The sequence below is a fragment of the Lampris incognitus genome, chromosome 15, assembly GCF_029633865.1.
Source record: "Lampris incognitus isolate fLamInc1 chromosome 15, fLamInc1.hap2, whole genome shotgun sequence".
In the NCBI taxonomy this organism is placed as follows: Eukaryota; Metazoa; Chordata; class Actinopteri; order Lampriformes; family Lampridae; genus Lampris; species Lampris incognitus.
The window spans coordinates 49,784,691-49,805,577 of NC_079225.1; the positions used below are offsets into that span (position 1 = coordinate 49,784,691).

Genomic DNA, 20,887 nt, shown 5'->3' on the forward strand with positions numbered 1-20,887 from the left:
ACCCAAACCATCCAGACAGGCATCAGTAGAGAGGATGAACGGCCTGTTGAAATCTGGTTGGGCCAGAACGACAGAGTGAAGCAGTGCAGACTTCAGGCCCTCAAAAGCCCTCTCACAAGCCGGATCCCAGTCCTGGGGAGTAAGTGTGCGGAACGTCCCCGCTCTCCTGCAGCCTCTAGAGCCCTTCAGCTTGCACTTCTGTCCTCCAGTCAAAGCAAAGAGAGGCTTTGCCATCTTCAAATAACCAGGGATAAAATGCTGATAGTACAGCACCATGCCAAGAAAAGACCTAATCTTCTTCTGGGAGGGGGTGCAGCCATCAGCTTCCATCAGATCATCTTTCTGGAACCCGGAGATGACAGTGACCTTTTCCTGGTCAACAGAGACTCCACTGACATCAACCACATGACCTAGGAATCTCGCAGACTTCCTCAAAAAGTTACACTTCTTCTGTGAGAGCTTCAGGTTACTGGCTCTGAATCTGGTAGCAGGTCATCCAGGTAACAGAGGAGGCTGGAGAAGTTGAGGTCACCGAAAATGCTAAGCATCATACGCATGAAAGACGCCGGACTGTTGCACAGACCTTGGGGGAGCTGATTATATTCATACAGGCCGAGGGGTGTTGTGAAGGCTGTGAACCTCCTGTCACACTCATGGAGCGGGATGTTGTAGAACCCTGAAGTCAGGTCCATGGTGCTGAACAGGGCGTTTCCTCCCAGGGCAGCGAGGCAGTCTGCCTGATGGGGCAACGGGTGAGCGTCTTTGACAGTCTTGGCATTGAGACATCGAAAGTCGGTGCAGATCCTCAGGTCTCCGTTCTTTTTCCAGACCATCACGAGGGGGGAGGCATACTCACTGATCGATTTACTGATAATGCCTTTTATCTCCATGTCTGACAGCACCTCTCTCAGCTGTTGATAGTGGCTGGGGGGGACACGGCGGTAAGGGAGGCGGAAGGGGCGGTCATCAGAGAGATGGATGCGGTGGACGAACCCCTTCGCTTCTCCACAATCCAGCTTATCCCTGGAGAAGACATCCTGGTAAGAGAGCACAAGTTCAGCCAACTTCCTCCTACAACTCTCAGTTACCTCACAGCCATTAACATCAATGTCTCCCAAGCCACAATCCTTCAGCAGCTGCACCGGGTCTCCAGCTGACTGTGGAGACGAACTAGGTGAGTCAGAGGCATCAATACCCGATCTGCACATCCCCTGAGTGATAGGAAAATTTTCCACAGCCAGGCAAGGGAAAACATCAGCTATCTTGGCGTTCCGGCGCAGTGTTATGGGTTTAAGTGTCGGGTTCAATACGTTGACAGGCACTCAGCAGTCCCCCCACATGGGTGTCACAACTCGTCCCACCAGGATGTTTCTGGGCGTCGAACGAGCAGCGGTCGGCTCCACCATCACGGTGCTCCCAGGTGAGATAGGAGACCCACTGGGCAGCTTCCCCCACACCACATACTCGCGCTGGGGAAGGAGTGTGACAGCCTCTCTCAGTCGCACAGTACCCACAACATCTGGCACCTCCAGGCCCGACCGCCGGGTAATACAGCTCAGCAGCTGGAGAAACTGCTCACAATCAGGGTCAGTGTTGCTTGAGGAGATAAGCTTCCAGTACATATCATCCCCCTTAATTTTCTGAATGATAGGTCTGAGAACATTGCTCCCTACAATAAACTCATCCAACAAATGATGGAACAGTGAATTTAAAACCATAAACAACAATTTCCAACTCATAAATGCACTTACCACCACCACAACCAACAAGGACAACATTGGGTGGCGCTGGCTGGGGATAGGGTAGAGCTCCAGAATCTCTAAGCTCACTCTCTGCAGCTTCACTGAGGGTACATGACATACTGCCCGAGTCTAGCACACCTTTCAACACAACTTTGTCATCAATCTTAACAGGAGCATAAAACAACTCACTACTCTGCTCTACTCTCTGAGAGCCTGTCAGTATGACTATCTCATCTCCAGGTGATACACTACAGGTCTGTACATAAAGTGAATGCAAGTCTTCTTCTTTACTGAGGGTTAAATCACTATTGCCCCTGCTACCCCTCTCATCACACGGGCGCTCTAGTTTAAATCTGCAGCGGGGGACTGAGTTGGCGTAACTGGGGGCTCGTGGGGCATACATTCATAAAGTGCCCAGGCTGATGACAGTGGAGACAAAGTCTGTGAAACCTGCAGTGTGAATAGGTTGTGTGACTACTGTCACCACACACAGCATGGGGAACTGGACTGAGCGTGAGTGCGTTCTGGCATGCTGGAATAGCCTCCTGACCAGCGGGGTTGGATCTGGGGCCGGCGGGAGTTACTCTGAGACCGGTGAGAGTAGTTCTGGGACTGGGTGGGAGCCTGGCCCGAGGTAGCTAGCGTTGCCGTACACAGAGACAGGACCTTGTCAAACAGGGCGGTAACCTGCTGAACGTTCGCATCAGTAACAGGCACAGTAGGCATAGGAGGAGACTGAGTGGCCAACACAGGGGGTTGTTGAGACTGACCGGGAACAAGAGTATATGCAGTGGCAGGTGCAGACGAAAACGGTGGAGAGGTTACCACGACAGGCTGGTGCTGTGTGCCACAGTGGGGGGCTGGCACCATCCATTCATGTGTGCAGACTGAGACGTTTGCGTGTTGGGGATGGGCAGCTGTGCTCTTCAGACTCCTCACATGACCATCCAACCTCTCCTGGACTTCAGCTGCTGTCCACTGCTCCACGGGCTTGAACTGGAAATACACTGCCAGTCTGGGGTCAGGGCAATGAGTGATAAACATCATGACTACCTCAGCACTCGGATCTTCAACACTCTTGTCTCGCCTGCGAAGGCTCTCATCAGCAACATCGATGGCTTTGTTCAGTCAGATCCAATAATCCATTGCACTCTCTGACACGTGCGGCACAGTCCCATAAAAGTCCTTCATAGGCATGCTGGAGTATGTGAGCTCGCTGAAATTGCGTTTGAGGATGTCAAATATTGTGGTAGGAAGCTCAGCTGGACTGACTCCAGGACGATTACGGAATGACACTTTCACCACATCTCTAGCTTTACCACCCAACCTGCTCATTATCAGGTCAGACCTCTCAGCATCTGAGCCGCAGGCCATCCTGCTCATGTATCTCCTCATCATATCTTCCCACTCATGAATGGAAAATGTCTCAGCCTCGTCACCTTTAAAAAGGGGAGGGGGCTTGGACTCTGACTGGACTACAACTTTAGGTAATGTGGGATCGATAGTTACATTCTGGTCATCTAGAGACTGGGACTGAGACTGGGGGCTGCTGGGCAGGTGCATGGCATGGAAGCTAGCAACGATATTGTCACTAATCTGCTTAGCTAAATCAGTAATAACACTGCCCAGTGTTTCAGTTGTAACAACAACTTGGGGGGAAGTCTGCTGAGACAGGTGGGGGGCGTGTACGATAGGTGTTGAACTGGCAGAGGGACCTGACACACTAAACAGTGACTCATCATTCCCCTGATCAAGGCCGCCCACAACAGGACACACGGACCTAAACCTAGCTCTCCCATACCCAACCGGCAATACTAACTGCCCTCTAGCCACACTAGTGGACTGTCCCCTTCCCACACCATGAATGAACTGTCCCCTTCCCACACCATCAGTAACATCATGCCCATCAGAGAAAGAGCTAACAGGTGTATTGAAGATATCTCTGCTAGCATGTCTCAATTAGGCTATAACAGTGCATAAACAAACACAATGAAACAAAAGCAAACGAATTCACAGCATCAAAACATCTAGCCTATGGCTTCAAATTCCCTAACAAGATCACAGGAAATAGTTTACCTAAAACAAAACGAATTCTCTTTCACCCATAAATAAACATACACAGCTCTAGCCAGCACCATTTGCGGAAAAAAAACTCGACAGAAAAAAATTCCTCCCAATACGAGCTCCCCTCCCCCGCACACAGTCGTCACCATTCAACACGGAGCTTAGCTAGCTGGCTAACATCTGTAGCACTGTTAGCATAGCAGGCTAACCCTGATACCATGAATGGAGCGGGGCGGGCTGAGAGAAAACGGCGGCTGCAGCAGGTGGCAACGCTTTCTCATCGGCGACGACGCATCGGACGGGTCATAGGGCAGCAAGTGTGGCCGGTGTACTGTTTCATTGCGTTGTGTAGGAAAGACAGGACAACTTCTCTCATGCGTGGGATCTGTATTCTGTCTGTCGCATATAAACAAAACAGGACAGGTTTCAGAACACGTCAGACCAGCTCCTGCTGTAGCCTGCGCAAGAATTGGGACCCGCATTAGACATAAGACACATTAGGAATGGATAAAATAAATTACAGGGGCAGACAAAATGAACACATGCCTCTTTCTACATGTCCAGAGAGGGAAAGAGGCAGAAGTCAGGGGGAACATACGTTTTGGAGCTACTAACAGGAAATGGCGTCACAACAGGGAGGGGCTACTAACAGGAAATGGGGTCAGAACCAGCAGGGGCTACTATAAGCGTTTCCTGATGATATAATAAAATAAAATAACAATGTTGAAAATGAAAATAATAATAATAATAATCATGTGGTGATACTTTGTGTAATTATATAACATTTTTTGTTATGACGTTTTTAACCATGCTACACATAGAGAGTTTGATGTAGTGTTTGATCCCCACTTTGAAGGATATAACGGTGCTGTGGGTCCGTTCCAGGCCAGCGTGAACATGGGACCTGTCCTACCTCTGCCCTTCACCAACAGGTCGGCCTGGCTTGCCATACAGGCAGAGTGCTCTGACCTCAGACGGAGTCTCATCGACGACGAGCGCAGAGACATTCTCAGGGACACTTTAACCAGCTTATGTGTGGGTCTGTGCCCTCTCGACAGCCCCTTTGCTGTGATCAGGACTGACCCTGCCCCTGGTTTTGCTGCATTGGCAGGGGATGGGGCCCTCGCTATGCACAGACTAGTTGTTGAGGTGGGCAACGCCAAGAATGTCAATAAGGACCCAGTGGCGGAGAAGGCTGTTCAAGAGATTCAGGGGGAGATTCTTCGTCTCGAGCCTAACTGTAGGGCTGTTACTCCCCTGTTACCCTCTGTCGCTATGGCCAACCTGAACAGTCGTGTCAGGTCGCGTGGATTGTCTGCCGGTGAAATGCTGTTTCAGCATGACACGTTCTCCCATAGGCAGTTGCCTGTGGTCGACCAGGACCTCATCTTGAAACAACAATCGGAGCGTGTCACCAACCATCCGTAAAGCATGAAGTCAAAGGTGTCCTCTGGTCGTGTGGCCGTGCCTCCTGCCATTCGACCTGGTGAACTGGTGTACCGGTATGGTGACCGGAATAAGTCAAAGGCCCATGACAGGTACTTTGTCACGAGTGTGGATGGTTCATGGTGCAATATCCAGAAGTTCACGGGGTCTCAACTCCGTCACACCTCCTACATGGTCAGGCTGGGTGACTGCTACAAAGTGGAAGGTCCCTCTACGGCCTCTGAACCCCTCGTGGACGATTTTGCGTCTGATGAGGACTTGGGCAACCCTGCCCCGCATTGCCCTGACATACCGGCAGCCATTGCCGAGCCCCCACCTGCACCTTGCCTGCCTTGTGATAACGATATGAGACTGGGGCTCCCGTCGAGGTCGAGCCTGGGGGGAGCTCCCCTGGCGAGTGTGTGCCTGCTCTTGCACCTGATGCTGCACCTCGACGCTCGGAGTGTCGCCGGCGCTTGCGTGGCATTTAGAGGACTTTGAACTTTAGGCCAGTTGTTTGTGTGTACTGGTGATAATGTTTTGTCTTACCTTACAGGTCTAGTTATATAGCCTGAGCTGGGATGTTGCCTGGTGTTCTGTGGTGTTATTGTTGTACTGTGTGTAGGGGGGGGGGTCTTTCTTTTGGAAAAAAGGCGGTGACGCCAGTATTGGTTGTGGTTGCTATAGTTACCAAGCATCCCTTCCAGTCTGCCTGCGTTGCAGTCTCAGTTGTTCTTCCTGTTTTAACTAAATGGCTGCTGCCGCAAGTTTCCATCTGCGTTGTGTGATTCATTGATGTCGTCTCTCATTACTGGCATTGGATAAAAGTGTCTGCTAGGCACACTAACCATAACCATGACCTACATTACAGTTATTTAGCAGATGAGTTTATCCAAAGCGACATAACTTCATTTAACGTAGGTAGGCCTAGTAAAGGGACCTGCTAATCGTGTGTCTCCTTACTAAACAAGCATCCGGGTGCTATCTGCGTATGCCGCAGACACAACAGGTCCAACTCATAGACCCTTTTACAGTTGGTATGGTGATCACCTGATTTTGCTGCCAAAATGCGCGCGCATACTATGCGTGACGTATGTCATAAAAAAAGGAGCGATGTCAGCTTTACGTCTGCAACCAGGCCACTAACCAATTAGACATCCGGGTTTGGGTTAAGGACACGCCTACCCATGTCTCTATGTAGTCACCCATTCTGCTTTTGCTTCGCAAGCTAAGAGACAAGGAACAGAAGAAGAAATGACGATGTGAAAAAAGTTATCCCCTACCATTTTAGTTTATAAAAAGATGTTGGTAACACTTTCTATGAAGCTTGCATCTATAAAGCCCCATAAGCATCTATAATGCCCTATAAGCATCTATAACGTCCACACTTTCCTATAATGTGTATTACAATGACTAACGGCTATGGCTGAAGACTGAAATAGCATTGAAGTCTCATTATGCTTCTCTACAAAACAAGTTGGCTATGATGCATTGACATTTGACAGATAAACAGGCTAATGATGATATATTTATGATGAATAAATTCATTTTAAATTGACATAATGTATCATAAAGGTGGTTATGAGGTGTTGTGAGGGTGTATATATGGTTAGAATGATGACTTATAGCTATTATACAAACCCCAATTCCAGTGAAGTTGGGACGTTGTGTGAAACGTAAATAAAAACAGAACACAAAGATTTGCAAATCCTTTTCCACCTGTATTCAGCTGAATACACTACAAAGACAAGACGTTTAATGTGCCAACTGATAAACTTAATGGTTTTTGCAAATATTCACTCATTGTGAATGTGATGCCTGCAACACGTCCCAAAGAAGCTGGGACAGGGGCTTGTTCACCACTGTGTTACACCACCTTTCCTTTTAACAACACTCAATAAGCGTTTGGGAACTGAGGACACTACTTGTTGAAGCTTTGTAGGTGGAATTCTTTCCCATTCTTGCTGATGTACGACTTCGGCTGCTCAACAGTCCGGGGTCTCCGTTGTCGTATTGTGCGCCACACATTTTCAATGGGAGACAGGTCTGGACTGCAGGCAGGCCAGTCCAGTACCCGCACTCTTTTACTACGAAGCCCCGCTGGTGTAACACGTGCAGAATGTGGCTTGGCATTGTCTTGCTGAAATAAGCAGGGGCGTGTCGAGAACACAGAGACTGGCGGACACAAATGCAGGCAGGCAGACAGTAACCAGTTCTCAGAGTCTTTAATTCGGTCCAAGGGTCAAAATCCAGAAAGGCAATCAGACAGGCAGGGGTACAAAATCGGCAGGCAGAAGACGTCAAGAACCAGGCGAACTAACAAACAGGCGACAGTACCAAAACAGGAGACTGAGACCCGGAAACCAGGAACGAGACAGTCAGACACGGGGAAACTCTCTTACATGAAACGCTGGAATGCTGCTCTAGGAGACAAGACAATCTGGCACTGACACACAGGGGAGCACTGGTTAAATACACACAGGAGGGAAGGGATAACATGGCACAGGTGAAACACATAAGGGCCGGGACAGGTAATCACATTGAGAACAGGACGTGAACACAGAGAAGACTATCAAAATAAAACGGGAAACTGACACATGACAGACCCTGACAGTACCCCCCTAACGGCCTCCCAGAATTGAGCCACGAACTGTGGCCCCCGGTCAGACAGAATGTTCCTGGGAAATCCAAAGATTCTGAAAATGTTCTGGAGCAAGAGTTCGGCGGTTTGTTTGGCAGATGGTAGTTTGGGTGTGGGGATGAATTTAACCATTTTGGAAAATCTGTCAACGACAGTGAGGATGACTGTGTTACCTTCGGATGGAGGGAGGCCAGTGACAAAGTCCACTGAGAGGTCTGACCAGGGGCGATGTGGCACGGGCAGAGGGTGAAGGAGCCCAGCTGGTAGGGCATTGGAGTTTTTCTGCTGGGAACAGACCGGACAGGCAGCGACATACTCTGACACGTCATCCTTGGCGTTAGCCCACCAGAACCGCTCCAGCACTCTGAAAAGGGATGGGCGGATGACAGGAGAGCTTGTTCTCATGAGCCCACTTAATAACCTCCCCCGGAGGGAAGGGGGAACAAATAACCTGTTCATGGGGGTCTCAGGGGGTGCTGGAATTGCCCTGAGAGCCTCTATTACCTTGCCTTCCGCATTCCAGGTGAAGGCTCCCACGATGCAGGTTTCATGGAGGATGGGTTCTGGATCTGAGGAGTCTGTTTCGGGTGCATGAATGCGTGACAAGGCGTCTGGCTTTGTGTTCTTGCTTCCTGGACGATATGACAGAGTGAAATTAAACCGGGAAAAGAAAAGTTCCCACCTGGCTTGGCGGGCATTGAGCCTCTTGGCAACCTTTAGGTATTCCAGATTCCGGTGGTCTGTCCACACGAGGAATGGTTGGGCCGCCCCCTCTAGCCAGTGCCTCCACTCTTCCAACGCCACTTTTACAGCCAACAGCTCCCGGTCCCCCACAGAGTAGTTTCTCTCCGCCTGAGATAATCTCCGGGAAAGAAAAGCACAGGGGTGGATCTTGTTATCCGTACCTAATCTCTGGGACAAGACGGCCCCTACTCCAGAGCTGGAGGCGTCCACTTCCACGATGAACTGTTGATCGACTGAGGGCAGGGTGAGGACCGGAGCTGTGGTGAAGAGCTTCTTCAGGCGCTGGAACGCATCCTCGGAGGATTGAGACCACTGAAACGAAACCTTGGGAGAGGTTAAGGCACTTAAAGGGGCGGCCACTGAGCTAAAGTTTCTAATGAACTTGCGATAGAAGTTTGCGAAGCTAAGAAAACGTTGTACCTCCTTTCGGGAGGTGGGGGTCGGCCACTCTGCCACAGCCTGGACTTTTTCTGGGTCCATTTCCAAGTGATCGTGGGAGATCACGTACCCCAGAAAAGTCACTTGTTTCCTGTGGAATTCACACTTTTCTGCTTTGGCAAACAGTTCATTCTTTAACAGATTTTTTTCAAAACTTCCCGCACCATCCGGACATGAGACTCTTCGTCGGGGGAAAAAATAAGGATATCATCAAGAGATACAAAAACATTTTGATTCAGGAGGTCCCTCAGGACATCGTTCACTAGGGCTTGGAAAACTGCGGGGGCGTTAGTCAATCCAAAGGGCATGACCAAGTACTCGTAGTGGCCAATGGGCGTATTGAAAGCCGTTTTCCATTCATCCCCCTCCCGGATGCGTATTAGGTGATACGCATTCCACAAATCCAATTTAGTCAATACCTTGGCGCCCTTGAGGACGTCAAAGACAGAAGAAATTAGTGGGAGGGGGTAACGGTTCTTGGTTGTAATGTTGTTGAGTGGGGAATAGTCTACGCATGGTCTTAGACGCTTGTCTTTCTTCTAAACGAAGAAGAACCCTGCTCCAGCTGGAGAGGATGATGGCCGAAATAGCCCTGCTGCGAGGGAGTCATTAATGTAGTCCTCCATAGCCTCTCTCGGCTGCGGACAGAGAGTACAACCGACCTTTAGGAATGGGTGCACCGGGGAGGAGGTCGATAGCAGTCATATTCACGACGGGGAGGAAGGGAAGCCGCTCTGCTCTTACTGAAAACTTCTTGTAAGTCATGGTAACAGGCTGGGACACCAGAGTCCTTTGGCTGTGTCTTGCTCAAGAGGTTAGAGGCTATGTCCTGGAAACAGTCTTGGTAGCAGTTTTTTTCCCCACCCAATTACCTGACCGGTAGCCCAGTTGATGTGTGGGTTGTGCTGAATCAGCCAGGGGTACCCGAGGATCAGGGGAGGCATCTCAGAGTTGTACAAGTGAAAACGGAGGTTTTCCACATGTCCGTCGGGGAGGCTCATCTGGATGGGTGAGGTCTGATGAGTAACAGTGGCAATAAGCCTGCCGTCAAGAGCCGTGGCAAGAAAGGGTGTAGGCACCTGAATCAACTAATGCTGAACAGTTCAGAGTAGAAGAGGCAGGGGTTAGTTTCACCTTTGTTAATTGTCTCGGAGTCTTATTTTTAAGAGCGGTAACACTCACCAGGGGTCTAGAGGGTGGAGCAGGTAGGGAACCACATAGAGGGCAGGAGGCGATGAAATGACCCAGCTGGGCACAGTATATGCACCGACCCTCCATCATCCGACGGTGACGTTCGGCTGGGATGAGGCGGGTACGCCCAACCTCCATTTGCTCCGGAACAGCGTTGGGAGGTGAGCTGCTCATGGAGACCGAAGCTTGGGGAGGGAGGCCGAGCTGATCAGGTTCCCTGATGGGGCGACCTCTCTGTCTATCCCTCAGCCTTATGTCGATGCGGGAGGCTAAGGCGACGAGGGCATCCAGCTCCACCGGCAGGTCCAGAGGAGTGAGATGATCCTTCAGGGTCTCGGAGAGTCCATTAAAGAAGGCATCCACCAAGGCAGGTTGATTCCAACCACTGTCGGCGGCTAGCGTGCGGAACTCTATGGCATAGTCCATCACAGATCGTCTTCCTTGTCTCAGGGAGTATAGAGCTCTAGCAGCTTCCGTAGCGGGAAGAGTAGAGTGAAAAATGTGTTTAAATGTGTCGGTGAAGAGAGAAAGAGAGTTACATACTGCAGACCGCCGGCTCCATTCCGGGGTGGCCCACGCCCTGGCTCTCCCCGATAGGTAGGAGATAATGAAGGCTATTTTGGCTCGATCCGAGGGGAAGGCGGCGGGCTGGAACTCAAAATGGAGCTCGCACTGGGAGAGGAAGGGGCGGCAGTCATCAGATTCCCCAGAAAATCTTTCCGGACTGGAGAGCCTGACGGGTCTGACTTCTGAGGGAGGAGCAGGAGCCAGAAGCGGTTCTGGTGCCGGAGCTGACGATGAGGGAGGCGCAGGAGTTTCAGGTGACTGAGAGGGGTAAGTGACCGAGCCCATGGTTTGAAGCTGCCCGATGACGTAGTTGACTTGAGCGGTAACTGCGCCGCACACCGCTTCACTGCGCTGGGAAGCTTCTGCCACAACCAGACGCACCTGTTCAATCTTCTCCTCCTGTTGTCGGAGCCGACGCTCCTGCACTTCGAGGCTAGTGAACACGGAGTCCTGCTCTGCTGTGTCCATCGTGGCCAGATTGTTCTGTCGAGAACACAGAGACTGGCGGACACAAATGCAGGCAGGCAGACAGTAACCAGTTCTCAGGGTCTTTAATTCGGTCCAAGGGTCAAAATCCAGAAAGGCAATCAGACAGGCAGAGGTACAAAATCGGCAGGCAGAAAGCTTCAAGAACCAGGCGGACTAACAAACAGGCGACGGTACCAAAAGAGGAGACTGAGACTCGGAAACCAGGAACGAAACAGTCAGACACGGGGAAACTCTCTAACATGAAACGCTGGAATGCTGCTCTAGGAGACAAGACAATCTGGCACTGACACACAGGGGAGCACTGGTTAAATACACACAGGAGGGAAGGGATAACGAGGCACAGGTGAAACACATAAGGGCCGGGACAGGTAATCACATGGGGAACAGGACGTGAACACAGAGACAAGACTATCAAAATAAAACGGGAAACTGACACATGACAGACCCTGACAGGACGCCCCTGAAAAAGACGTCGCTTGGATGGCAGCACATGTTGCTCCAAGACCTGTATGTACCTTTCAGCATTAATGGTGCCTTCACAGATGTGCAAGTTACCCATGATGCCATGGGCACTAACACCCCCCCATACCATCACAGATGCTGGCTTTTGGACTCTGCGCTGAGAACAATCTGGATGGTCCTTTTCCTCTTTAGCCCGGAGGACACGACGTCCACGATTTCCAAAAACAATGTGAAATGTGGACTCGTCAGACCACAGCACACTTGTCCACTTTGCGTCAGTCCATCTCAGATGAGCTCGGGCCAGAGAAGCCGGTGGTGTTTCTGGGTGGTGTTGATATATGCCTTTGGCTTTGCATGGTAGAGTTTTAACTTGCACTTGTAGATGTAGCGACGAACCGTGTTAACTGACGATGGTTTTCCCAAGTGCTCCTGAGCCCACGTGGTCATATCCTTTACACAATGATGTGGGTTTTTAATGCAGTGCCGCCTGAGGGGTCGAAGGTCACGGGCATTCAGTGTTGGTTTTGGGCCTTGCCGCTGACGTGCAGAGATTTCTCGGGATTCTCTGAATCTTGTGATGATATTATGGACTGGAGATGAGGAAATCCCTAAATTCCTTGCAGCTGTACGTTGAGGAACGTTGTTCTTAAACTGTTGGACTATTTGCTCACGCAGTTGTTCCCAAAGTGGTGAACCTCACCCCATCCTTGCTTGTGAACGACTGAGCCTTTTGGGGATGCTCCTTTTATACCCAATCATGACACTCCCCTGTTTCCAGTTAACCTGTTCACCTGTGGAATGTTCCACACAGGTGTTTTTTGAGCATTCCTCAACTTTCCCAGTCTTTTGTTGCCCCTGTCCCAGCTTCTTTGGAACGTGGTGCAGGCATCAAATTCAAAATGAGAGAATATTTACAAAAAACAATAAAGTTGATCAGTTTGAACATTAAATATCTTGTCTTTGTAGTGTATTCAACTGAATATAGGTGGAAAAGTATCTGCAAATCATTGTGTTCTGTTTTTATTCACCTTTTACACAACGTCCCAACTTCAATGGAATTGGGGTTTGTAGATGCAAGCTTCATAGAAAGTATTACCGGTATGTTTTCACTGAAAAAAATGGATTTCAACTCAGAAATGTTTGACAGCATTTTATTATCTGTGGTGTTACATGCTTTGCAGACGTCTTGGTTTTACATTTTCAGTAACTGTCTGAAAGAAGCAGTTTGTGTTTTTATGATTATGCATCACTTGACTGGTTCAGTAAACTCTCAATCCCACCACTGACATTGTGTCTGGTGTTGTCAAGATCCTACTCAATAAAACTTGCTTTAAATACAGAGCTTTTTAACGTTTTAATGACCCGACCCCCAGCTAGTCACACACACACACGCACGCACGCACGCACGCACACACACACACACACACACACACACACACACACACACACACACACACACACACACACACACACACACAGTCTCTGATTTTACTTTTGGGTGGGGTCCACCACTCTGCCCACAAAGAGTAGGCTGTTTGTCTTCTGGTGATAAATGAAGAAGATGAAGGGTCGGTTAATGGTGAGCCGAGGAGGAAGACTGGCAAAAACGTTGATTCCTCCTCTTCCTCCTTCACCGGTGCTGCTGCTCTCGTCCACGTTGATGACTGCCTTGTGTAGAACCTACAGTCATCAACCACACGGTGAGAAAGACAAGCCCACATGCACACCACATATACCAGAACACATCACACAACACCTCCCCTCTCCTGCTGTTCTCTCCTTCACTCTGTCACTGACACAGGATTCAGCCCTCGAGTCAAGAAGGCCATGGGCACAGAGTGACAAAGAAGGTGAACAGTCAAATGTTAATCCTTTTTATGAATGCTATGATCACTTTTGATGTGTTTATTTCTATTGAGTGCATCAATTTATGGCTAACCTACTCACAGAAGCTCAATAAGAAATTTAATCCTTCAAGGATTCTCTGCAGTGATGAGACAAGGTAATGTACAGTTACCCAGAGATAAGGTAATGTACACATTACTCAGAGACAAGGTAATGTACATGTTACCCAGAGACTAGGTAATGTACAAGTTACTCAGAGACAAGGTAATGTACAGTTACCCAGAGATAAGGTAATGTACACATTACTCAGAGACAAGGTAATGTACACATTACTCAGAGACTAGGTAATGTACACATTACTCAGAGACAAGGTAATGTACAGTTACCCAGAGACTAGGTAATGTACACATTACTCAGAGACAAGGTATTGTACAGTTACTCAGAGACTAGGTAATGTACACATTACTCAGAGACAAGGTAATGTACATGTTACCCAGAGACTAGGTAATGTACAAGTTACTCAGAGACAAGGTAATGTACAGTTACCCAGAGACTAGGTAATGTACAGTTACCCAGAGACTAGGTAATGTACACATTACTCAGAGGCAAGGTAATGTACAGTTACTCAGAGACTAGGTAATGTACACATTACTCAGAGACAAGGTAATGTACAGTTACCCAGAGATAAGGTAATGTACACATTACTCAGAGACAAGGTAATGTACATGTTACCCAGAGACTAGGTAATGTACAAGTTACTCAGAGACAAGGTAATGTACAGTTACCCAGAGACTAGGTAATGTACAGTTACCCAGAGACTAGGTAATGTACACATTACTCAGAGACAAGGTAACGTACATGTTACCCAAAGACTAGGTAATGTACAAGTTACTCAGAGACAAGGTAATGTACAGTTACCCAGAGATAAGGTAATGTACACATTACTCAGAAACAAGGTAATGTACACATTACTCAGAGACTAGGTAATGTACACATTACTCAGAGACAAGGTAATGTACAGTTACCCAGAGACTAGGTAATGTACACATTACTCAGAGACAAGGTAATGTACAGTTACTCAGAGACTAGGTAATGTACAGTTACCCAGAGACTAGGTAATGAACACATTACTCAGAGACAAGGTAATGTACAGTTACTCAGAGACTAGGTAATGTACAAGTTACTCAGAGACAAGGTAATGTACAGTTACCCAGAGACTAGGTAATGTACAGTTACCCAGAGACTAGTTAATGTACACATTACTCAGAGACAAGGTAATGTACATGTTACCCAGAGACAAGGTAATGTACATGTTACTCAGAGACTAGGTAATGTACACATTACTCAGAGACAATGTAATGTACATGTTACTCAGAGACAAGGTAATGTACATGTTACTCAGAGACAAGGTAATGTACATGTTACCCAGAGACAAGGTAATGTACATGTTACTCAGAGACAGGGTAATGTACATGTTACCCAGAGACAAGGTAATGTACACGTTACCCAGAGACAAGATAATGGACATGTTACTCAGAGACAAGGTAATGTACAGTTACCCAGAGACAAGGTAATGTACAAGTTACTCAGAGACAAGGTAATGTACATGTTACCCAGAGACAAGGTAATATACATGTTACTCAGAGACTAGGTAATGTACACGTTACTCAGAGACAAGGTAATGTACATGTTACTCAGAGACAAGGTAATGTACATGTTACTCAGAGACAAGGTAATGTACATGTTACCCAGAGACTAGGTAATGTACACGTTACCCAGAGACAAGATAATGTACATGTTACTCAGAGACAAGGTAATGTACAGTTACCCAGAGACAAGGTAATGTACAGTTACTCAGAGACAAGGTGATGTACAAGTTACTCAGAGACAAGGTAATGTACACGTTACCCAGAGATAAGGTAATGTACAAGTTACTCAGAGACCAGGTAATGTACACATTACTCAGAGACTAGGTAATGTACGTATACCTCAGAGACAAAGTAATGTACACGTTACTCAGAGACAAGGTAACGTACACGTTACCCGGAGACCAGGTAATGTACACATTACTCAGAGACCAGGTAATGTACACATTACTCAGAGACAAGGTAATGTACATGTTACCCAGAGACAAGGTAATGTACATGTTACTCAGAGACTAGGTAATGTACACATTACTCAGAGACAAGGTAATGTACATGTTACTCAGAGACAAGGTAATGTACATGTTACTCAGAGACAAGGTAATGTACATGTTACCCAGAGACAAGGTAATGTACATGTTACTCAGAGACAGGGTAATGTACATGTTACCCAGAGACAAGGTAATGTACACGTTACCCAGAGACAAGATAATGGACATGTTACTCAGAGACAAGGTAATGTACAGTTACCCAGAGACAAGGTAATGTACAAGTTACTCAGAGACAAGGTAATGTACATGTTACCCAGAGACAAGGTAATATACATGTTACTCAGAGACTAGGTAATGTACACATTACTCAGAGACAAGGTAATGTACATGTTACTCAGAGACAAGGTAATGTACATGTTACTCAGAGACAAGGTAATGTACATGTTACCCAGAGACAAGGTAATGTACACGTTACCCAGAGACAAGATAATGTACATGTTACTCAGAGACAAGGTAATGTACAGTTACCCAGAGACAAGGTAATGTACAGTTACTCAGAGACAAGGTAATGTACAAGTTACTCAGAGACAAGGTAATGTACACGTTACCCAGAGATAAGGTAATGTACAAGTTACTCAGAGACCAGGTAATGTACACATTACTCAGAGACTAGGTAATGTACGTATACCTCAGAGACAAAGTAATGTACACGTTACTCAGAGACAAGGTAACGTACACGTTACCCGGAGACCAGGTAATGTACACATTACTCAGAGACCAGGTAATGTACACATTACTCAGAGACAAGGTAACGTACACGTTACTCAGAGACAAGATAATGTACACGTTACCCAGAGACAAGGTAATGTACATGTTACCCAGAGACAAGATAATGTACACGTTACCCAGAGACAAGGTAATGTACACATTACTCAAAGATGAGGTAATGTGCAGCGCTGTACTGTATTTTCCTTCCAGTAGAACTGTTCTCTTCTATTATTGGAGATCCTTTGGCAAGCTGTTAGATGTCTGCTTGAGACCTAATCCACTCAAGTGTACATACAGACAGAAACTGAGGTTTCACCAGCTTTTATCCATCCATCCATTATCCAAACCGTTTATCCGAAGTTGGGTCGCGGGGATGCTGGAGCCTATCCCAGCAGTCATTTGGCGGCAGGCGGGAAGACACCCTGGACAGGCTGCCAGGCCATTACAAGGCACACACACACACACACACACGCATTCGTACCTAGGGACAATTTAGTACGGCTGATCCACCTGACCTACATGTCTTTGGACTGTGGGAGGAAACCGGAGCCCCCGGAGGAAACCCACGCAGACACAGGAAGAACATGCATACTCCACACAGAGGATGACCCGGGACGACGCCTAAGGTTGGACTACCCCGGAGCTCAAACCCAGCACCTTCTTGCTGTGAGGCGACCACATTCACCAGCTTTTAATTTGGGGAAAATAACTTGTAGTGAAACATTGGTGAAAAGCGGGGTTAAACTCACCATTATAAGTTTACTGACCTCTGTGAGTTTCAGTCCTTTGGTTCCTGTGATGGGAGACAGGTCAGCGTCATCCTGGAACACCTCTCTGATGTCCAAACCAGTCAGGACGTCCTGGAGAGAGTAGGAGCGCTCTAACAAAAAACGGGGCAGCTGGACCTCCAACTTCCTGTAAACATGTGCACACAAACACACACACACACACACACACACACTCAACTGAATGAATTCACTGTGTTAAGTCACTTCATCCATTATAAGGAAAGTTTGTGCATTAGCCTTAGCTGTTAGCTTAGCTGTTAGCATTCTTCTTTTGAACAAACAGGAGCCAATAGCAGCATGCTGGCTTGTGTTTCTGTGATGAGACTGTAAGTGTTAGAAAAGCGCTAGTATATAAGTTTGCTTTATCATTATTATTATTATCATTATTATCATTATTATCATTATCATTATGGGAACATTTTCTGAAGTCCTAAATCTGAACTCAGAAACAAACCCACGTCTTCTTCAGTTGTCGGAGCCAGCCCTGGAGGCGCTCAGCAGTGATCTCTTCTTCGATGGTGGCGATGTCTACATTTTCATCAGGGAGGATGACCAGCATGGCAGCACCGTCGGACATGGGCAGCTTGAGAATGCCTGTTTTGAGTGAGCTGTCGTATGCCAGATGATACTTATCGGATCGGAACATCATGGGGACCTGGACGATGTGGAATTTGTCCACATAGAAACGCTCTTCTTGGGTGAAGCTAGCATTGAAGGCAAGTGTAAACTGACCTGGTAAGAATACAAAGATTGGAGTACATATTTCAATTTTAGACTGTTTTTCTCCAGGAGCCGTGTAGTACCCCTGCTTCACTAGAGACTAGCGGAGGCTCGGTTAGGCCCCAGAAACACTCACTTTGATAGTAGACAGCAGTGACCAGGAGCAGCTGGGTTTGATCTTTCACAGAGAAGACCATGTCTTGGACCTGATCTCCAGTCTGCGTCTGGGCCCAGCTGTTGATGGTGCTCTGGACCTCCTGTGGACTATTGTAGGACAAACTCTGGCTGTTTCCCCCATACTTGTTCTGGACCAGATCCAAATAGGCTGAGGTGACCGTGAACCTCTGAGCAGGAAGAACAGCGATGCCCTGCCTCAGAGGGAAGGCCCCTCCCCCAGTGATGGAGTTCTTTAGACTGAGGAAGAGATCTGGGACGCAAAGGAAAAAGACTGGGTCACTTTTTCTTTTTTTTTTAAGTATGAGTTCGTCACTTTTCTCTCACAAGTTTTATTGTTTGAATTTACCTTTGGAGGTCAAACACTGTGCGTGTTAAAAGGGTGGGCGTTATAATCTGCAGCTTCAGCCTAAACCTTTTTTTTTTCGGGCTGCAGAAATGTTTAAATTGTCTTATGGTCATGTTTTCAGTTTTGTGTGTTTATGTATGTGTAAAATATGAATTTTGTATATGCAGACCGGAAAAATACATACATGTTTCAGTTGCAAGTATTTTGAGTGACGGAACAATTTTTGACACCAATCTGGCCTGTGTCTTCTAGTTCTACTTTCCGAGGAAGTACACAATTTTGAAGGTCTTGCAGTGAAATGGGAACCATTCCTGAATGAGATATGAATACCTGGGATCTGCTGGGGGTCCAGAGATGCCAAATTGAGACCCCGGAGGAGCTGCTGGCGAGTGGATCCATCAGCGCCGTTCATCAGGGCAGAGAGGCCCATAGACAAGGTGAACGGAGAGAGGAAGATGTTTTCATCGGTGCGACTGGAGACCACCCGATACAGCCGGGCAGCAAAGTCTGCATTCCTGTTACTCAGGTCCTGGACGGGATCCTGAGCTGCAGCCAAGAGCATTAGGCTCCCCAGGAAAACACAGACGGTGCCACTCATACTTCCACCTTACTCCAGAATACAGAGAATGAAATACATTAAAAAAAAGTTAAACAGCAGAGTTTCAGCGTTAGAAAAGATTTTCCCAACCACAAAATGGCTGCCGAATAAGAATCACACCACGTCGGTCTGCCTTCATACTACATTACTATAAGCTGATGTGCTATCAAAACACCGTCATCAGGTGCAGTGCGGTGTGCATGCTAAATTATTCTGTGAACTCAGCCTAACTGCTCACCAGAAGTCACCTTGGATGAGAGCATCAATTAAAATCCCAAAATTGTAATGCCACTACACTATAATCCATCCATTATCTGAACCGCTTATCCTGCTCTCAGGGTCGCGGGATGCTGGAGCCCATCCCGTTAGTCATTGGGCGGCAGGCGGGGAGACACCCTGGACAGGCCGCCACGCCATCACAGGGCAAGCATATAGTACAGGTCAATTATCATCATCATTATTATTGTTGTTGTTTTATTATTAGGCGAATTAATTTTTAAAGTTAAATTATCAAAACAAACGAAAAAAACCGCCCTCCAAAAAAGCCTGTCCACTTGGTAACACACCAGAAAAAAACAAAAAACAACGACGTACAAAAACTAAAACCAAAACTAACCAGGTGACAGCTGAATACGAGGCGCCGCTGAGGCCGCGGAGTAACACATAAGGAAGATGCGCTGTGACGCGCCAGTCTGCGCTACGTAACGTCTGGTTTACGTCACGTTTAACCAGGTGACAGCTGAATACGAGGCGCCGCTCAGGCCGCGGAGTAACACATAAGGAAGATGCGCTGTGACGCGCCAGTCTGCGCTACGTAACGTCTGGTTTACGTCACGTTTAACCAGGTGACAGCTGAATACGAGGCGCCGCTCAGGCCGCGGAGTAACACATAAGGAAGATGCGCTGTGACGCGCCAGTCTGCGCTACGTAACGTCTGGTTTACGTCACGTTTTTTCCAAACGGGTCGTCATGACAGCAGGTCGCCGTACGGGTTGTCATTTTCAGAATAAAGGCACGTTAATCGATTCAAAACAACACATTCCATAATCTAATAAACGACTTTCGTGACAGACCGCCAGGCTAACAGACAAGACGTGATGATACGGTTAACATGTAGTGACAACGTATTTGTATTGTCAGCAAAAGGTTGTTGGTGTTATAACCGTGTTTTGCGTTGCAACGTTCATGCAGCGATCCGTCCGTCGGTCGGTCGGTCGGTCCGTCGGTCGGTCGGTGTGGGTGTTGTCAGCAGCAGCATCGCTCATCAGCCTCCGTGCCGCCGAGTACCCGCGAAGTAAACCAGCAGCATCCAAGAAAACGGTCAAGAAAAAGCAACAATGCGAATCAAACTCAACTCACTCTGGGCGTGGAGAAGATCGGTTTTGTTTGGTTCTGAACGAGATGCAGGTCTTTAGTTTGCTTCTTTAAGCTTGTAGACAGACTGAAGGCCTCGGCGCTGCCGTCCTCTGAAGGATTCCCGTTATGAGGCGCGGAGTCCTCCAGCCGACAGAGGGCAGTACTGTGTATTTCAGCAGGCTGCTGTACCATCAGCGTATTCTATTCATTCCTAATTCTATCGGCGTATTTTATTCCTTTCTTTCTGTCAGTGTATTCTATAAATGTTTCATTCTATCAGTGTATTTTGTTCTTCTCGAATTCTGTTAGTGTTTTCTTTTCATTTCTCCCTCAACACAAACTTCTGTTGATTTCTGAAATCAATGCTGCTTGGTGAGTGTAACGTTTAGTAC

At 47.6% G+C, this 20,887-nt stretch overlaps 1 protein-coding gene across 2 annotated transcripts; it reads right to left on the bottom strand.

Annotated features, from left to right (window-relative positions):
- Positions 1-12,906: 12,906 nt before the first annotated feature.
- LOC130125315 (protein Z-dependent protease inhibitor-like) lies at positions 12,907-20,655 on the bottom strand. 2 transcript variants are annotated; one of them, XM_056294864.1, is made up of 6 exons: positions 20,499-20,655; positions 18,872-19,147; positions 18,155-18,445; positions 17,757-18,030; positions 17,278-17,425; positions 12,907-13,443 (listed from the first exon to the last, which is right to left on the bottom strand). In XM_056294864.1, exons 2-6 carry the CDS (start codon positions 19,137-19,139, stop codon positions 13,252-13,254), a joined length of 1,173 nt encoding a protein of 390 aa, XP_056150839.1. In that variant the 5' UTR covers positions 19,140-19,147; positions 20,499-20,655; the 3' UTR covers positions 12,907-13,251. The 2 variants fall into 2 exon arrangements, with proteins under 2 accessions (XP_056150839.1, XP_056150838.1); XM_056294863.1 differs by lacking the exon at positions 20,499-20,655 and adding an exon at positions 19,756-19,907.
- Positions 20,656-20,887: the final 232 nt, after the last annotated feature.